We start from the raw sequence: 20,396 nt of genomic DNA, 5'->3' as shown, positions 1-20,396 counted from the left end.
GCTCTCTGTTCCCCAGACTCAGCATGTACTTCCTCAGGCACTCACAAAAGCCTCTGTCTGGCGAAAATCAAATCCTTCTGTGAGACCACCAGCACTGCGCTTTCCTCTCTGAAACCTCCCACAATAGTCATGGCAATAGTAGTAGGAGTAGTAATAATAAAGATAACGAAATGAAACAGAGTTTTTTAACCGCAAAGTGCTGTGCTAAGCCCTTTAAATGGATACAGCATTTTATCCTCAAAACAGTGCTGTGGGTGGTACTGTTACCACGATTTCATTGACGAGTTAACTGGGACTTTGCTCTCAATAGCCAAGGCTTAACAGAGTATGTTCAAGGTCGCATGGTCAAGGTCAAGGTAAGCAACAGGGCGGGTCTTTGAACTAGCGGTCTTAAGAACTCAATCTTATTCCAGAATCTGCGTAGTTAAAGACCATACATTCAGTTCCCTGCAATGCTGGCCTTCTCATTTGTTCAAAAAGCCCCCTGTTCACATCCGTGATCTATCACAGGTCCCAGGGTGCACTGGCTTGCTCTCTGCCCCTCGGCTCCTGCAGGGGAGGCAGGGACTTACTTATTTTTACATCCTCAGAACAAAGAACGGGCGCATCTCGTAGTAGTGAAATGGAATTAAGTCTTCCTTTACAAAGATTTTTCTTTCTGCACATGCCCTATGTACATTTTTCTTCCTGTACGTACCTTTCCTTAAAATACAGTTTCAAGCCACCCAGGACTATTTGCTATCCCCCACACACTCCCTCTGTGTATGCAACGCTCACTGCCTGAAATGCCCTTCTACATATGCAAATCTTCACCAAGGTGGAATCCCACTTGCTTGCTGTCTCTTTGCTGAAGCTCTTCTAGCTCATGGATCCCATGTGAGTGAGTTCTCCTTCACTGTTCTTAACGCCCCTTGCTTACAGGGCTAGTATCCCTTATGATTTTCTACGTCACAGACTGCCAAGCTCTTCTTTAAACCTATGAAATATTGATTTTTTCACATAGTAGGTGCTTGATAAACATTAAATGAATTCAAAACTAAGAAGTTATTTAAACCAGTTGATTTGGTTTCCTATAAAATGAAGAGGATCAAACTCATGGGCACTGGGAGTTGTAGGTACATGTTTTCAACCCTACATTATTAAAAACAGTTGAGCAGTAAAGGCAGCATTATTTTTTCTATTTTTTTTTTTTTTTTGGCATTCACAAATACCTACGGAATGCCAAAAAAGAGAGAGAGACTTTCATTTAAATTACTAGAAAGATTGAACAGCTTTTAGAAACAGAGGAATTTCTCTTTTATAATAAACCAGCAACACTCTGTTCAATGACATTTAAGTGCATTCATGTTTGAGTTGTGGTAACAAGGTTAAAAATGTTCAGTAGACTGACATTATATTAAAGTTTTATCTATTAAATTCAACAGATGCTTACCAAGTTTCTACTGTGTGCAAGGCACAGAGCCTGGGAAGATTCTGTGAAGGACAAAGAAGAGTTATATAAAATCCCTTAAAGAGGGGACCTTCAGGAAATGCGGCTAGGACAAGTAACATTACAGGGGACACACTGTGGCGTATGCTCCAGAAGACACAGCAAGTTCTGTAAAGGTAGACAAAGAGAAAAGGGGGTTACATCTTTTGGGAAACTCACTAGAACCCTTATTCTTCCATTTCATACACCAACTTGCTATAACGGTGACTTGGAATATGCAATGACAGGTGCCTTTAGAAAGTACATGAAAATAATGGGTTAAAAAAATGAAAGGAAATTGAATAAATAAAAGCAAGAGAAGGCAGTGGAAATTTATCTTTTTTATTTTTTTTTCTTGCTTCTGATATTTTTTTTGGCATTTTTTCTTATTTTATTATGTTATGTTAATCACCATACATTACATCATTAGTTTTTTTTTTACATCATTAGTTTTTGATGTACTGTTCCATGATTCATTGTTTGCGTATAACACCCAGTGCTCCATGCAGAACGTGCCCTCTTTAATGCCCATCACCAGGCTAACCCATCCCCCCACCCCCAACCCCCTCCCTCTAGAACCCTCAGTTTGTTTCTCAGAGTCCATCATCTCTCATGGTTTGTCTCCCCCTCTGATTTTCCCCCTTCATTCTTCCCTTCCTGCTATCTACTTTTTTTTTAAAAAAAAAACATATAATGTATTATTTGTTTCAGAGGTACAGGTCTGTGATTCAACAGTCTTACACAATTCACAGCGCTCACCATAGCACAAATTTATGGGCATTTTAACATTGCCCATTTAACATGATAAATTTTAGGGGGAAAATGAGCATAATCTTATCATCGCACCACGATTATTTTCATTTGCGTTATGTTAGGTATTTGTGCTGTTCTAAGAACAGCACTTTTCTTTAACACGTAGAAAGGAGAACAGCTTATTTCAGAGGGTGGGCTTCCGCACGCTGCAAACCTCATTCAAGCCACGGCCTGTGTGACACGAACACCTCTCCTACTTAACCTACGTGAACCAGGTTTCCTAAACTGGAAAAGGAGAAGTAACGACAACAATAATAAAGCCGATTTCCTGGGTGGTCAAGAGGATTCAGTGAGATGCTCCAGGGAAATGGCAGCCACTGTCACAAAAGAACAGCCCAGGAAAATAGTGGTTCTTCACACCATCTTCCTCACTTTACCTCCTACCTCATTCTCAATCCCACCCTCCCCAGCTCCATCATTGAAATCCTTCATATTCATACGATATGGGTCTGAAATACCAAGGAACAGGCAGATTAACTCTAAAGAGCTGAATAGCAGCAGACCACGTAGCGTGTCCTGGAAATGCAGCACAGTGATGAAGAGCAGGCTCCGGAGGCTGAGCCCCGGTCCATGCTGTCGATGTGGGACAAGACCCATACCTGCTTCCCTCCAGCCGGAAGCATCAGGAGACAGAGATGCGATGGCTTCTGCCTTCGCCCCCCTGAAGAAGGTGGCCCAGACGCCCCCGGCAGCCCGGGGAGTCACCTTTTTGCCTGAGACAGTACCAGAAGCCCTGAGCAGGAGCCTCAGCAAGATCAGAAGGAAGCCAAGCAGAACCGCACTGCAAGGGCTCTGTGACCTACACCGCCCCTGGGCCCGACGCCCACAATTTACGCCAGAACCTACGCATCCGATCTAAGTGGAACAACAATGAGCTAAAGTAGAAGACTTAAACAGGCTCGAGAGTTTCTTAACATCATAACCAAATATCCAGGATATAATAAAAGATCACCCGTCATGCCCCAAACCGGGAAAGCCACAATCGAAAGAAGCAAAGACTCTCCACCAGTGGCGATAATGAGGTGAATCAGATGTTTGGATTATCTGACCAGGATTTTCCAAGTGCTTCCAGAATCAATTCTAAGTCCTCTTGAAACCAATTTAAAAAATGGAAAATCTCAGCAACCAGATGTTACACAAAAGAACCAGGTTGGAAATTACAGGACTGAGAAGCACAGTCTCCAACATAAACAAGCTTGCTGGATGGTCTCGCTAGTGGAGATGGCAGGGAGCCGCCTCCAGGACCACAGCAAATGGAGGAGCTAATATTTAAATCCTTGGGATCTCAGAAGGATGGCGGCAGTGTGTGGGACCGAGAAAATGTCGGAAGAAAGAGTGGTTGAAAAGCAGTAGGCATTACATTTACATACTTAACTTCCGACAACTGAGATAAAACGGTACCACTTCGCATAAGATGTAGAAAACCTGGAATCTTATAGCTCCTTCAAGCTCTCCATCTTCACGCTCGAGTCATCATAGTATACCTGCACACGTTACGCATCTCACAAGACAATGTTACATTATCTTGCATTCAACAAACAGCTCCATGTATTGTAAAGAAATTAAGAGAAAATAGGAAATATTTTATATTTTTTTAGATATTTGCCTTTTCCAGTTTTCTGTATTGCTTCTTAACGATTTGCATTTCCATCTGGCATCATGCTCCTTTGGCATGGACTTCAACGAGCAATGTTCGAATAGCTGCTTTAAAACCCTTGTTTGCTAATTCCCATGTCTCGGTCATCTTGGAGTCGATCTCTGGTGTTTGTCTTTTCTCTGAAACTGGGTCACATTATTCTGGTTCCTCTTATGTTGCATAATTTGGATGGAATCCTGAATATCACATGGAGGTGGGTCTGGATTTGGGATATCCCTCTAGAGTGTTGATGTTTTTGTCTCTTCTGGCAATGAATTTGGTTGGATTCGAACTGCAAATTCTCTCAGGCAATGGATCAAATCTTGATTTGGTTCTTTTGTCCTTAGCTGCTCTGTGTTCATTTTGTCCGTGAACGTGGCGGGGGTGGTCCAGGGGTCAGGCGAGGACAAGGGCAGAATTTAAGCAGAGAACTTGGGGCTCCCCCTCTGGGATCTCACCTATTTCCCCCTTTTCCAGTGGCCTCTTCAGGCCCCGTTTCTGCCAGACTTTGGCCAGCCTGCTTGGTACTGACTTTGTTCTGCCGTCAGAATAAAAACTGTTAACACATGGGAAGTTACCCCCAGCTGGTCTCCCCTCCCAAAACTTACACCTCACCGGAATCTGCCAGTTTTGGTTCGCTCCCTAGGATTGTTGCTGAGTGTGTGCAGAACCTGGTTATCCGGTTGCCCAGAAACTAGAGTTGGGTTCAGTCAGAGCTTGCCCCACCATGGAAGCAGAAACCTTCTTGAGGTTTTGAAGGGAAATGCAGTCAAAACCCAGAAGCAGGTTTGAATGAATGTCATTTTTCAAACATCCATTCTTTCCAGACAAGATCCTGTTTTGCCGGTCCATCTGGTTCTTTGATGCTTCTCAGTAAAATTTTCTTCATATAAATCCTGCATATTTCTCACCAGGTAAGTATCTACATGCATTATACTGATATTAATTGCATTTCATTTGCCTCTATTTCCCTGGCATTAATTTGCTCATTTATGGAAGCCTCGTTAGGGACGGGCCTTTCCCTCCCCGTGGCACAAGGAGTCTACAGTTTTGTTCTGAACGCCCACCCGGGTCAGCTAAGCTCACCTGTGGTCCAGCCAGCCCGGGTCTGCCTTGTACTCATTGTCCTGTTGAGCTCCTCGGGTTGGGATCACCGATCTTGGGCTGGTTCCAAGTCTGTCTCTTCAACATAGAGTTCAAACACAGATTACACCATAGCATATGCTCTGGCCTTGCTGAGAATTTCATATGCTGGGAACTCCGAGAGCTCTGCATGGACAATGTAGTGACAGAATGGGAAAGGGGGTCAAGCCATCTTCTCTGCAGTCCTTTTCTTGTCTAAAAATCTTTTTAATAGACTCAACCAGCTCTAAGTGGAATTTTCCACAAACATGCAGAAACAACATAAGACTGAGGTTTTCCTTTTCTTTTGGTAAATAATTATATAGTTACCTGCACTAAATTTGGGGGGAGGGGGTACAAAAAGACAGAGGGAAGTTAAAATGAGGGATAAAAAAACAATAGCACATTAGTAAGCTTTTTAAATGGACTTGATTTTAAAAATTAATTTCAGATATTAAAATCAAGATCAGAAAAACTGAGATCAACTTCTCTTTTTAAAGATCTACAGACAACTTCTGTTCCTAAATATTACTTTTATATTCTGAATCCCCAAAGGTTTCTAGGAAAATGCATTTGAAGTTATCCAAGTGTTTGGCTTATCTCTGGCATCTAACGGGGAACTTGATGTCTGTTGAATAGAATAAAACTAAGCAAATGTTCTTTTCCATAAAGGAGATCTCATTTCCTTAAATTTCATTTAAGAAAAAAGAAGTACTTTAATCGTATGCCGCGAAGAGTGGCGATACCCAAGAACATTACTCATTACAGATAGAAGACTCAGCTATTTCAGTGGACTACGTAAACTTTCCCTTAAAAAAAAAAAAAAAATCACTGCTTCCCCAAAGAAGTTACAAGAGACCAACAGCACACTAAAAATACTTTATTGTCATTACTAAATGCATTATATATACATGATAAATAGAATAAATGGTACATCTGATGAAACACCCAGTCTTTGTCAAGGTAAAAGAAATACCCAAAGAATGGAAAGATGGCACACATTAAGAAAAAAAAAAAATGAACAGGTCTCAAATATTGCAAGAACTATAAAATGTGCCACATTCTACAATCTTTCAATTAAAGATTAAACAATTAAACAAAAGGGGACTAAACATTACATATGGTTTGAAGAAATTAAATGCCAGATATTCTATAGAAGGAGCAAACATTAGCACCCTGGAATAATTTTTATTCCTGGTCCATTTTCTGCCCACTGGAAAAAATTGCACTGTTTTGCCTTCCCAAGAGGACACACAAAAAAATTCTTTCCGTTATTAGGTCCAATCTTCAACACCGTTCTCATGATGGAGCGTTTGCCATGGCTGCAGAATGGGAAGGACAAATCTGCCCACTACAGGGTGAAAACAGAAGGAATTGTAAAGTTTAAGTGCAGGTTAGAAATATGTGCAGGCTGAGCCTGGCTGCACATGATCAGTGCGCCCCACATTCCCTTCTACTATTAATCTGACATTGTAAATCTGACACAAGTCATGAGTTCTTGCCCTTAAAAGAGCTTATGGACTATAAGAAGCATCTCTTCTACAAATCTGTTTGAATTATGCAGAAAGCTGCCATGATTCTGAGTTTCTCTTTGTCTAAAGGCATACTTATAGGAGTTCCTTCCTCTTTGTTGAAAATATTTGGCAACGATCAGAATCTTGCTGGAAAGCAATCACCAATGTTTCTATCAGTCTGTTTCATTTAAAACGATTAAGATCAAAGATTTGTTATGAGTTTGATACTAAAGTTCCTTCATCTCTTAGGAAAAGAAAGAATCCAATACAGAATTACATGGATGAATTTAGGCAGATTCCCTTGTATTATTCTTAAAATTTTGGCCCCAAGGGAGCTTTAGAACAAGCTGTGATATTATTAATTTGCTACCTAATATTTTTTCCATTACATCCACAAAAGCTCCTTGAGGAGGAAATGTGTCAGTTCAGGACGATGGAGTTACATCTTGTGCAGGGGTTAAGACCTGGAAAATTCCTGAAGACAGAGATTTTCTCTCTCAGTGAGCCCAACCAAAAAATTTTTGTTCCGGCACTGAAACAGATCAGTGTTTTCTTTTTTTCAGTTATTCACCAGATACAACAACTGGAAAAACACAGATCTTTACACATTAGAGTCACACTCAGCATAGTGAGAGGCTCACACCCTGAGAAACACAGAAGGTGAGCCTGAGGAAGGAGAAGGACCCCAGATTCAAGTGTCCTATCCCATCGTCATTTCCAGGGACACTCACAGATCGGCAAGGAGGGAGGAATCACCCTCTATTTACATTGTTATCGTGCAAGCTTGTGTAATCGGATTAACTACGTTTACTCTAAATCCAAGGTATGTAAACTATTTTTCCTGTGTACTTCTATCCAATGCACAAACCAAGGGTTTCATAGCAGAAGTTAGGAAGAGCACGTTTGCATCTTGGATTATTCGCCACCTGGGTAATACCTTCCTATCTTTATAAACCAAGGGCAACACATCTACACTTGTGGTTACACATGTGACATAACTAGAATCATCTAACAGCTATTATTTGATTACTTTTTCTTTTTTTGATGAAGCTCTTTGAATTTTAAGTTCTTCAACATTCAGGCTTTCAAATTAAGTGTCAATATGGCAATTTAAAATTTAAAGGTGAAAAAGGAAATAAAATTTAAAGATGAAATTGGAAAAAAAATTGCTATTACTTTTTTTTTTTTTTTTGGAGAAGCAGAGAGGAGGGGCGGAGGGAGAAAGAGAATCTTAAGCTCCAACATGGGGCTTGATCTCGCAACCCTGAGATCATGACCTGGGCCGAAATCAAGAGTCAGACGTTTAACCGACTGAGCCACCCAGGCGCCCCACTATTCATTACATTTTTTTTTTAATTTTTTTATTCTTATATTATCCCCATACATTTCATCATTAGTTTTAGATGTAGTGTTCCATGATTCATTGTTTGTGCATAACACCCAGTGCTCCATGCAGAATGTGCCCTCCTCAATACCCACCACCAGGCTAACCCATCCCCCCACCCCCCTCCCCTCTAGAACCCTCAGTGTGTTTTTCAGAGTCCATCGTCTCTCATGGTTCGTCTACCCCTCCGATTTCCCCCGCTTCATTCTTCCCCTCCCGCTACCTTCTTCTTCTTCTTCTTTTTTTTTTTCCTTAACATATATTGCATTATTTGTTACAGAGGTACAGATCTGAGATTCAACAGTCTTGCACAATTCACAGCGCTTACCAGAGCACATACCCTCCCCAGATGGGGTGACTGGGTGATATTCATTACATTTTAATAACAGAAGTATTCAATTACATGAGAGGGAGCTTTAAAAATCTTACATGTACTTGGAAAAATCCACACTGTGCTTCTCTAGGTAGAGGACAAACATAAAACTGCCTGCCCTTGTTTTCGCCATCCTTCCGCACAACCTGGAGAACGCAGAGGCGGTTGTGTTTACTGCAGCGAGGACTGTCAGCATTTAATGCACCAGTGCCGTCTGTCATATTAATTCCAAGTTCACTGAAATGACAGGTTACAAAGTTACTGCAGTGTAACAGTGCTAAAAGGGATCATTCCCACCACCTCCCCACCGTGTTAGAATTCTGTTGGTACCCAGACACGGTACCAAAAAGTGGACCATGGCCAACTGTAGGTCATTACACACACTGTGACATCTTTTTAACTCTTGGGTTCCCCAGGTAATCCAAATTCACTTCCAAAGCTACCTATCACCCAAAGCACACAATTAAAATTTCTAAAGAATAAAAACAGCTGAAATGTGCACCCAGCACAACCACTTTACCTACTTTTCATTTGTGATATCCAGTTCTTCCCTTCCTCAGGATTACAGTGTGGCCCCTTTTATTTCCCCTAAAATATTCTCAAGTCCGCTGCTCCCCACCCCCCGAAGTAACTAGAATGAGTCTTCTCTAATTATGTTCTCATCGGTAGCAAACTCTCGCCGATGGCTCTGACAAGGCCAAAGAGATCACCCTTTCTATTGTCCACTTTAAAGCCAATTTTCTATGCTTTTCTTTGATCAAGGCTGCTATAATAGTTGCAGTCATATTTCAGCAAGGCACGGGCTGCCTGGCAGAGCAGAAATGTGTGTTTTGAAAGCTACTAGGGGAGCTTTATTCTCCCCGACAATTACGATCAAGAGTATCTGCAGGTTATTCCCACACAGAGTGGACTAAGGTCAGAAGCCGGACTTCTACTGTAGCTGGAAAAGCAGAATTTTCTCTTGGAAAGGAGCTTCATGATTATTTTAAGGTTTGGTTTTTTTTAATATTTTGCATATTTTTTAATAATGCCTTTATAAGAACTAGTCTTTTTAATAAAACGGTTGAAGAGAAAAAGAGTTCACATTAATTAAAACCAGAAGTCCTTCCCCTTAATATCCCTATTTTAAAACTTTTTAATGATAAAAAATTCATCCTTTCTCATTTGTTTTGGTTAAAATATCATTATTAAATAATTTCTATGATGGAATAAAATATCACTCTTAGATAATTTTTTTAAAAATACTGAAAAATCATAAATACGTCCCCTTTTTCTTGCTTCCTAAGCTACATCCTTCATATACTTGTTCCTATAATGATACCTCAAGGTATCATATCTAATTGAAATGTTCAGAGTTTGAGGTATTTTTTCCTTCCAGTTTTATTGAGATAGAACTAACATACGAGGTCTTTTATTTGTGATGAAATTGGTTTAAAGTCACCTATAAAACAGACACTTAAATACACTGTTTTAAATTAACTCAACTTTAAGTAAATTAACTTTAAATAAATAAAAGCTTTAAAAAGAAATTAATTAATTAACTCAAATATTCTGAGGGTCGTTTCTGAAGCTGGTCATGCAGTAGGCATTGCTAAGGAAATCATTATATTTCAGTATTTTGCCAGCAACGCTTTTGTGGCTACCTTCTTCGGGGTGGGGGACGGTAGTCAGTATTTTAGAATCAGGTAATACCATTCCGAAATAGCAAAACCTGAAGACAACCGGCCTTTCTTTTTCCATACTCCCTCTATTTACCAATGCCCCTTCCAAGAGAGGGGATATTAAAACTTAAACTTCGAGAGAAGCTAAATATGTAGATGGTTGCAGAGAAATCAAGAAATGTCAAAACCAAAGCAAGGGGATCATAAATGTGCTTAAAAAAAAAAAAAAAACTGTTAAGAGAGAAAGAAAAAAAGGTAAAGAATGCTAATAGAAAGGAGTGAAATGATGCTTTCTTACAGAAAAAAAAATGCACACATGCAAACACAGTTTTCTACATTATTTTGAAGGTGGCTGCCTTAGATAACAATTAGTTGAACATTTTCTAACCCATTTGCTTCAACCTAGGTATCTCCAGGGCTCCAAATACCCAGGAGAGGTTTAAATTCTCTTACCAGTAAAGCTTTCTTGGGGAGGGGCAAGGTGGAAGGTAGGATTACGGTGGGGGGAGAAAAGACCCCCATGTCCCCCTCGGGCTCCTCATTTCTGTCTGTCATTCCATTTCCTCCTTGGTATAAGTTAAAGACAAAAATATCCACACGCTATCCTATCCCTAGTACTTAGAGTGGGGTCCGCTGACCAGAAGCATCAGCAGTACCTGGGACAGCCTTAGAAACACAGAATTATCCACCCTGCTCCAGATCGCCCGCAGAATTAGAATCTGGATGTTAACAAGTTTCCCAGGTGATTCATATGCACATTAACTTGTGAGGCACTGAGTTAATGTAACCAAGGATGCCACCTGTGATCACATCAACACTAAATATGCACAGCTAATTTTAATTTTATGATAGAAAACATTATCCAGGATAATTAAATGTTCTGATTAATTGAGGACATCTTGGTTCCTCTTTGTTTCCATCATTATTTAAAAACTTTCTAAAATGTAGCAGAGCATTTTCTTAAGGTAAACTTAGCATACAAAATAGTTTAACTTATTTTGATAACTAGGACCATCATTTTGAATATTAACAGTGGATTATAAATGGCCTATTAATATAAGAGATCAGGGGTTGACAAATCTTTTCAGATGGCACATATTTTCGGCTTGTGGGTCTTAATAGTCTCTGTTGCAACTACTCAACTCTGCTGTTGTAGCATAAAAAGCAGGCATAGAAAATACGTCAGCCTATGGGAATGGAAGGTGTGCCAATAAAACTTTATTTATAAAAACAGGCGGTGAGCCGGATCTGGCCCTGCCAATGGTAAAGTAAAAGTCATTAGAAGTGAGCAATGCTTGATGCCTAATAGGTTCTCAATAAATACTTGTTAATAAGTAAATAGCACTGAACAGAGATCAGATAAAGACTATTATCAAGAACGAGGAGATGACCATGCATAGTCTGTAATTTTAAAATGGACAGTTTTCTTTTTTTTTTTTTTTAAGATTTTATTTATTTATATGACAGAGAGACACAGCGAGAGAGGGAACACAAGCAGGGGGAGCGGGAGAGGGAGAAGCAGGCTTCCCGCGGAGCAGGGAGCCCGATGTGGGGCTTGATCCCAGGACCCTGGGACCATGACCTGAGCCGAAGGCAGACGCGTAACGACTGAGCCACCCAGGCGCCCCTAAAATGGACAGTTTTCAACGATCGATTTATCATGGTTTAACTTATCTTACAGATAGGGTGATTCATTACAATGAAAACACTGCCTATAATGTTTTGAACTAATCAGTGCCGTTGAATGTAGATTTTGGAGCTCAGTGGTATTTCAAGAAATAAAACAGAGGTTCAGTGACTCATCCTAGATGGTCCCAGGTGGTTCTAAAATCCTTGGGGGCTGCAAACTGCAAAGGGGACAGGAAGTGCGTCTAAGGGGTCAGTGTTTCCCCGGTGTGAGAGGTGGAGCCTGCCAACCCTGACCAGGGACAGGAGAAAATGTCCGTGATTCTGCCAGTTTTATTTCCTCCTGCGAGTGAACCTCGGCTGAGCTCGGGAAAAGCCTTAACCGAAAACACATGTGTTCTTTGCATACGCACCCCAGTGTTTTGCTCTGCATTTACAATAATTGGATCAAAGACTTAAAACTGTTTCTAGCAATTCTTCTGAGCTGCTTAAAAACCGGTTCAACCCTCTAATTTATAATCCAGTAGCTGGATAAAATTCAAGTATATCCAAAGACCAATCTGGAAATATGCCTCATCAACATAGCATGTATCATGTGGTGATGAGATCAGTAATTAAGAGAACAAAAGGCGAATTAATTACCATATAATTATTAAAGAAAAAGAAATAAACTGGCTATAAATTCTCTGAGTGGACCACCTGCTTTAATCGTATTATGTTGTGAGCTTCTGCTCGGCATCTTGTCCACAAGATGAACACTGTAGCTGCCAGACAAGGAGAAAAATGAAATAAATGACAGTAATTTGCAATTTATTCCTTGTAAAGTAGCTGGGTGCAGAAGGGCTGCTGGGTGAATGTATTTCATCACTTGACATTTATTCTGCTAGTTGATTTTGATTGATTTTAGAGTCTCAGTCCTGGGGTTCTTATATTCAACACATACACAGGCTGCAGTGTTTCTAAGTAATGCTGTGTGCTGTGATTAATCATGTGACCCTATTACTAATGGCTTATGAAGAAATCATTTAAATTTAAAGTCACATTAATGTTTTTTTAAATCCCTAATTCATTAGTTAAATTGTCTGAGATTTTCTACAAAGCACTGAGGAAATAAAAATATGCCAAGATATTTCATCTGGGTGCAAGGAAGGCCACAACACTTTAAATTGCTCGCATCTACTTCTTTCTGCCAAAGCTACAGCACAGAAAAGACTTCAGGGATTTTCTTAGAGAATAGCCTCCCAACTCAGACGCTCCAGACCCTAGCTCCTTCATGACCTTTGATTGGGCTTCATTAGACATTAATTAGGATGAAAGTGTAAAGGGAGTGTCCTGATCCAGGCAGTTAAATGCTTGGCCTCCACAGCTTAATTCACATGTCTGTCATTCCCGAGTATTACGGACAAAAGTTAAAGCGGTTATTATAAATGATTATGAATAAGATTTTTTTTTTAAGAAATCAGCCAAGGATAAATCATCAAGACTAACTTGATGGTAAATTTAGAGTTGGGATAGAAGACTCGAGACAAAAGAATCTATTGACCAAACACTGCCTCAGAATTATGAAATAAGCTCCAAGGGTTCCCAGAGGCTAGTCTGGGACGGTACCCCAACTGGTCCCCTGTCTTGCCGCCTGAGGGAGGAATCTTCCCCTCAGCAAAGACACAGCCCATCTGAGGAGAAGCTAATAATGCAACCCCCCGCCAATGATCACTTTAAGTCCCACGCACACCACCTCTTTTCTGCCTGTCTCCCACAGGTGCTAAGAGACCCCTGGGAAGAAGACTCTCCACCTTCACCTCATTGTAAAAATGCAGGATGGACAGCCCTTGCTTTCTGAAGAAAAAAAAAAAACAGAACAGCAGGGGAAAAAATTGTGGAGAAATGTCTCTCTCTGAGGGAAGCCTAATATCAGGTTGTGAGAGTAAGGAAGTCTAGATAAAGGGTCTAAGCAAGGTAGTATGGAACAGGTAGTTTTAGGCGCTGCCAAAAATCCTGAGAAGGGATGACACTGTTTATTAACATTGCTATATCTCTGGTGACAGCAATTGACGGTGGGGGGGGTGGTGGCTTCTAGATGTGAAGTTCATAGTCTCAAAACATATCTGGTCTGCTAGTATTTACTAATCAAAATGACAACTTTTCAAGTTCAGATACAAAAGTGGCAGACATGTTCTTTGGGCCTTATTGGCTGAAATAAACAACACCATCCCACACGGCTATTGAGATAAAGTCACTTTCTTTAGCAGAAATGTCACTAAAAGTATCTCCAATTCCCTCTCTTTAGAAGACACTTAACTAAACTGTCATGAGTAAGTCTCCCTTTTAGAAGAACTATCTTTCTTTAGAAGGAAATATAAAAAAATGCTAACAGTGGTGACTGATATCAGGTGGGATTATGGGGGATTTAAACATTTTTCTTTATACTTTCTAATATTTTCCAACTATTCTGTATTGAACTGTAGACAGTTACAGTCAGAATACAATAACTTTTTACAAAGAGATGTAGAAGGTTCTGTTTTCATTCTGTTCCCTTCTCTAACATTATAAGCTAGAGAAAGCAAGGGAAGTAAATTACCATAATCATCTTTCCAGGTTTGATTTACCTTCCAAATGGATGACTTCCCTGCCTTCTTAAAACTTAATGCAACTACCTTCAAGATCAAGGTTAGAAGTATCACACCTGTGAGAAAATCCAGGGTCACCACTTTTGAGGTCTGGTGATGAAGTGTGGGTTGTTTTCAATTTTTTATATGCTGGGCTAAATAATTTAGACCGAGAGCAGACCGTAGGCGATACGTTTACTTTGTTAGATGGTTGAGTTATCTGGTGTGCTCTCTCCTCGCAAGGGTGCAGTGGATCACTAAAACAAACGTCAGCCAGAGGAGGGTTTTGAAATTCTCCATGTAGTATCTGGTTTTGGCTTCTTTTTCTTTCCAAAGCACTGGATTTATTGCTGAAATCGGTCAAGACAAGCGTTGTAGTGCCAAATGCCGTTTTCCTGTTGATCTTCACTTCTGTACTTGGTTTTGCAAAGCTATTACACGGATACTTCACTAAGCTGTTAAAGTCAATAGAATGTTCTTCATTCTTGATTACTGAATCTGGGAGGAGAGAGAGAGGATATTCTGCAGTATTCCTATAGTATATGGACTATTTGAAATATATATAAACATATATATTTGTAATATATTGACTATTTGAAACATCTATTTATATGACTAAAACTTAGTCCCCTATGATAGTGAATACATAGAACGAATAACACAAAGTTACTTTGGACAATTCAGGATTAGCCACGTTCTCGCTAGGAAAATAAAGTATCAAAAGTTCAACTACTCATAGAGGCTCCGAGGAGGGTTTAACAAAGATTTGTATTTGCTTCTTACTATGTCTAACCATTTAAAGGTCATTCAGGTATCAATTCTGTTACTATGCGGCAACATATTAAAGCAGCTGTAATTAAGAGGTTGGTATGCCATGAGGTTTCAGATCAGCAGCTAGAGACCTGTCTCTAGATTATCAGGAATGTTTCTGTGAATGACACAGTAAAGGGAAAGGCTTAGTAAAATTAAGCAAAGATGAATTACAAAGACTTAACGTTAATTAAAAATGTTTCAGCAACGCATCCCAGGATTTTGGAATCGGTGCTGTAATATGTTCTAAATTGTAGTCTTTTGTACTCAGAGAAATAACAAGAAAATAGTTAATGAGAGGCTAAGAGGCATTTCGGTTGAAATGAACGAGGAGACCTAAGTACTGTGGTTTTCTGAGGGCTTTCTGCTCAAATATCCAGAAACAGGAGGCGCTGTCCCTTCCAGCAAAGCTGTGCGCGGGGCCAGGCCCGCCTTTCTGGCCCAGAGAACAAAACGCAGCTTGACAGCCAGCACAATGTGGGGTCCACAAGTCAAGGATGAACTTTCTCATCTCTAATTGAAGGAAGAAAGAACGCTTTGAGAACACAATAGGAGCTGCATCAATGAGCGGGTTCTTAATCACGGGCTCTCTCTGAGGTTTAACTTTCTCTGAACACATGAAATTGTGAGCTGTAAAGACTTATTTTGAAGGATTTCAATGAAATCAGTACAATTGTCTGGGTAAAGATTTTAATAACAAGGGGTAGGAAGGATAAAGAAGGGAAAAAATTCAGCATTTTTCTATTCCACCTGCAACGATATTCTTGCAGAAATCCTCCCTTTCGGTTTATGAAGCACTTGGACTGAATAACAAACCCAAAAGTTGCTGAAATCTGCATAAAACAAAGCTTTATTGAATAATTCATTAGAAATAGTAGAGAACAGATGTGATCATCTCCGTTTTTTGAGATACAAAGGCACATACTCTTTTAGCACAAGCATGTTTTCCCTCCCTGTTGGGGGGAAAAAAAAAAGTATTCAACAGAATATTAGTGTGGTTTACATGCAAAGTCTGGCAATTCCTTTAAACCTTTCAGAAAGAGAGCATTTTACTTAGTTATGAAATATCAAGATGGAACAAGATATATACCTTTGTATCATTAGCCCTCTTTGAAGTGTTAGGAACTCAAGAGCAGAATTCAGGCTTACCGGTAGGCCTTGAAGTCAGGCAAGCGTCACAGGTCTTCGAAGATGGCCTATTTATCAGCGTACAGACCACACACGTCCATTGCTCTTCACATTTGCCAGCCAAGTGCTCCCCGCTGCTAGATGGCCACCTGACTGTAGTGTTTCTTGTGGGCAACTTGCTACAAAAGGATTTTTAAGGTTACTCATTAACACTGTTACTGTTGTTCCTGTACTTTCTAGGTATTTTAGAAATTCTTATAACCATTAATACCCAAGTGGGTACAGGCCCTAACTCTCTCGGAATAAGATGTTTCTTCTTGGGCCCTGTTGATTGCTATTAAAGACAGAAATAACAAATAAACCTTTTTATTTAGAACAAGAGTTGTTTTTGTTTTTTTAATTCACTAAAAATAGTTGACAATAACTGCTAGGAAGCATTTCTCAAATAAGGTTTTAAGTACGTGGTACTCTTCCCAAAGCCAAACTATCTTTACTGAACCAAATTTGCGGGGTGGGGGGTGACATGGGGGGAGAAAAGAATTAGGCAGAAATTAGAACATGTAAAGTAAAATGAGAAAAATTTTAGTTACTTCATGTGCATGTCTCTCTAGAATTTCTCAACACTGTCCACTAAGCACTATATCGATCAGCTGATCTATAATGAAGAAAAAGATACCTGGCCTCATATTACTTCCCCTCAGGTAAAACTGTTTCCTGTTAGGTATCTAATGAATAGATCAGTAAGAAAACAATAAAACCAACCCTGACTTCTGGACACAAATGTAAATCGTGATTTCCCACCTGGAATTCTTTTCTTTTTTTTTTAAAGATTTTATTTATTTGGCAGGGAGAGAGCACAAGCAGGGGGAGCAACAGAGGGAGAGGGAGAAGCAGACTCTCTGCTGAGCAGGGAGCCCCATGCAGGACTTGATCACAGGACCCTGACATCATGACCTGAGCCGAAGGCAGACGCTTAACCAACTGAACCACCAGGGAACCCTCCCACCTGGAATTCTTAATTGACTATTTATTGTTACACAAAATGCCATTAAAAGCTCTGATAAAGTCCTACTCTTAAATACCTAGTTCTGCAGAGCACGTTATGTGGGTAAGCAACATGAGAGCATCGCAGATTCCTTCAGGATTCCAAACATTCATGCTGAGAAAAGCTTTTTGGTAAAGGCTATGGGACCTCCCTTTTCAGAGCATGAGTTCTTTGACTTCAGAGGTACCCTGTCTCCTGTAACATTTTGCTCCTGACATATAATTACACCAGTTTTTAAATTCAGGCTTGTCTGGTGAAATAACAAATAGCATAAGAAAGTCTGAAAGTGAGATGCATCTCATTATGGCTCTTTTATCTTCACTGACTTTTAATGCTCCTCAGTATTTCTTATTCCTATGGAGCCCCAGACCTCCCATAGAATTTGTATACTTGACCTAACTCCTGCCGTCCTACCAACTTACTCTGAAAGGGAGCTAAATGCATTTATTCATAATTAAATAAACACAATTTAAATAATCTTCGGATTTTCTATACTACAATTTTCACCATTCTTATCTTCTAACCTACGGATTTCACTAATCAGAAACCTACGTTCATTGTTACATGCAGAAGCTTTGGAAGCATTTCTTCCCCTTACTGTCCCACTTCTTAATCACCTACTAAGAAATTCTTTCCAATCCCCATTTGGATGTGCAACAGGAATCTCAGAGTTAATATACATCTGTCATGGACTGAGTAACCATCTCCCAAAGATAATGGGTCATAATACCAGGAACCTGTAAACGTTACTTTATAAAGAAAGAGGACCTTTGCAGATATAATTAAAAACCTTGATGTGGGGAGATTATCCTGGGTCATCTGGGTGGCCCCTTAATCCAAACCCCAGTGTCCTTGTAAGAAAGAGGCAGAGAGAGATTTGATACCCCTGCAAGAGAAGGCGATGTGACCACAGCAGCAGAGACTGGAGTGAGGCAAACCACAAAGGAAGGAGCCCCGACCACCACGAGAGGCTAGAAAAGGCAACGGATTCTGCTCTAGAGCCTCTGGAGGGAGCACAGCCCTGCCCACACCTCTGGCCCCAGAGAGCTGATGTTGAGCTTCTGGCATCCAGAACTTCAAGAATAACTTTCTGCTGCCTTAAGCTACCAAGCTTGTGGTCATTTGTCAGGGCCACCAAGGAAACTAGTGGAAATAAAATTCAAGATCACCCCCCCCCCCCCCACCCCCACCTTGCAACTCTGCTAGTTTGTCTCATCTCAGTAAAGGGCTTCACTGTGCCCTCCACGGATCAGGCCAAAAACCCGGGAGTGGTCCTTAACCCTTCTTACCCTCACGTCCCACATCCAGTCCACCAGCAAATCCTGTCGGCTCTGCTCCAGAGCCAAATTTACTCTGAAGCTTCCATAGCTCGGTGTGTTCTCACGGACCAGAATGGGGAGTGGGGAGAATGCAGGCAGTAACCCCAGCCACGAGACGGGGTTAAGAGCACCGTCGGGGGCGTCAGTCCTGGGGTTCTGGCCAGGCAAGGCCCATGCACCGCCAGCACCATCTTGCATCTGCTCAGTGCCAGGGACAAGGTGCCCCGGTGGCATCGGGAGCAGGACTGTCTCTACTTTCAGAAGGACCTGCAAAGGTCTGCCCCATTCTTTGCTCAAGGGCCGTTCTGACCCAGGCTGCAAGGCCATTTGACACATTCAGCCCCCAGCAAAGGCAAGAAGTACGAGGCCAAAACGTGGAAGAAAGTGATTACACAGTTGTAGCTTGCAGCTGATGAGAGTGTCTTATTTATCTCATGTTTGTGGTGTTTGTAAATTATAATTTGTTGTTTCTCATTCTGAATACTCATAGTAGGACCAAACTTAGCATTCATACTCATACATTTTTTTTTCATAAAGAAGGCCCCCTAAATTGTGTAAGTTTCAGCCCTTAACCCTACCTCAACTTCTAAAATGATCCTTAATTCAGCCATTTCTTGCGCCCACTCCCTCCACAAATTGCCATCGTTTATCACGGGCGCTACTCTTGAGGGCACCCAGGCTCCAGCTCTTCACTCTGGTCACACTTACCATCCCTTGTCCGCACGGCGGCTCACGGTCCTCATAAAACACAAGTCCGTGTATGTCACCCCCCCCCCACAACGTTCCCGCGGCTTCCCAGCTAACTCAAAGTCAATACACCCCACGCCACCCAGAGCCATCTTTCAATATATAAATCAGTTACTTCTCTCCTGTTCAAAACCTCCGAAGGCACCTCATCAGACTCAGAATAAACCCAAAACTCCTTGCCCCTCGGCCCACATTCATTCTGCTCGGCTCCCAGCCAAGCCTGCCTCTTTTCTCCCCATAAAACCAGTCAGAGACTTCACGCTTCTGCAGTTACTCCTCCACACCCAGGAGGCATCAGACTCTCAAAAGTCTCCTCAGAGGGCGCCTGGGTGGCTCAGTTGGTTAAGCGACTGCCTTCGGCTCAGGTCATGATCCTGGAGTCCCGGGATCGAGTCCCTCATCGGGCTCCCTGCTCGGCAGGGAGTCTGCTTCTCCCTCTGACCCTCCTCCCTCTCATGCTCTCTGTCTCTCATTCTCTCTCTCGCAAATAAATAAATAAAATCTTTAAAAGAAAAAAAAAAGTCTCCTCAGAGACTTTATCCACCCAAACTATTGAAAATGAACTTCCCCGTCACTACGTGTCCCCTCACTGAGGGGGATGTGTCGGCAGAGTTCTGTGTTTCGCTGCCGGATACCTTATACATCCAGGGACACGGAGCTTTGTTTTTAAGATCTCCTCCCACTGGAATATAGAGTTCCATGAACAGGCCACAAATACAGGTGAAAGGAATGGATGTTGCCCTGCGTGCCCATGGAGGCTGCTTTCTGGAAGATCAGCGTTTCTGAGTCGTCAAAGGCCGTGGCCATCCCTCAAGCCCCGCCTGCTCGAACTCCCTGGATGTCACTCTGTCAAAACTTCCCACTGCTCTTCCTTGGGCGCGTTTTCTTCTTTTGGTCAGCAAAGTCCAGGTAACCTCAAGGCTCTCTCCTGGACCTTCCTAGTTTCCCTCTCTGCATACTCTCAGGGAGTGCAAATACTACCAGATTCGACTCTCAGCTCAGATTATCCCAAGATGGGTCATGGGGAGGAGCTCTGTTCTCAGAAGCCAGAGGCATGAAAAACAGGCGGAGGATGACCATGTCTCTAAGGAGTCTTGGCAATTCTCAGTGGAGACCAGTCGCTGGCATGGCAAGCAAATGATTT

At 41.3% G+C, this 20,396-nt stretch overlaps 1 protein-coding gene across 1 annotated transcript in view; it reads right to left on the bottom strand.

Moving 5' to 3' along the window:
- Positions 1 to 6,207: 6,207 nt before the first annotated feature.
- The window catches only part of NEIL3 (nei like DNA glycosylase 3), a 52,427-nt gene continuing 38,238 nt past the window's right edge, over positions 6,208 to 20,396 (bottom strand). The window contains exons 7-10 of the mRNA XM_021694248.1: positions 16,163 to 16,320; positions 14,281 to 14,701; positions 8,373 to 8,547; positions 6,208 to 6,390 (exon numbers count right to left, since the gene is read on the bottom strand). Of these exons, the coding sequence (XP_021549923.1) occupies positions 6,208 to 6,390; positions 8,373 to 8,547; positions 14,281 to 14,701; positions 16,163 to 16,320 (937 nt within the window). The remainder of the gene's footprint in view (positions 6,391 to 8,372; positions 8,548 to 14,280; positions 14,702 to 16,162; positions 16,321 to 20,396) is intronic.

This window comes from Neomonachus schauinslandi, chromosome 2, assembly GCF_002201575.2.
Source record: "Neomonachus schauinslandi chromosome 2, ASM220157v2, whole genome shotgun sequence".
Taxonomy (NCBI): domain Eukaryota; kingdom Metazoa; phylum Chordata; class Mammalia; order Carnivora; family Phocidae; genus Neomonachus; species Neomonachus schauinslandi.
Note: the sequence above shows the minus strand (reverse complement) of the source record. Positions and strands in the feature narration are given on the sequence as shown.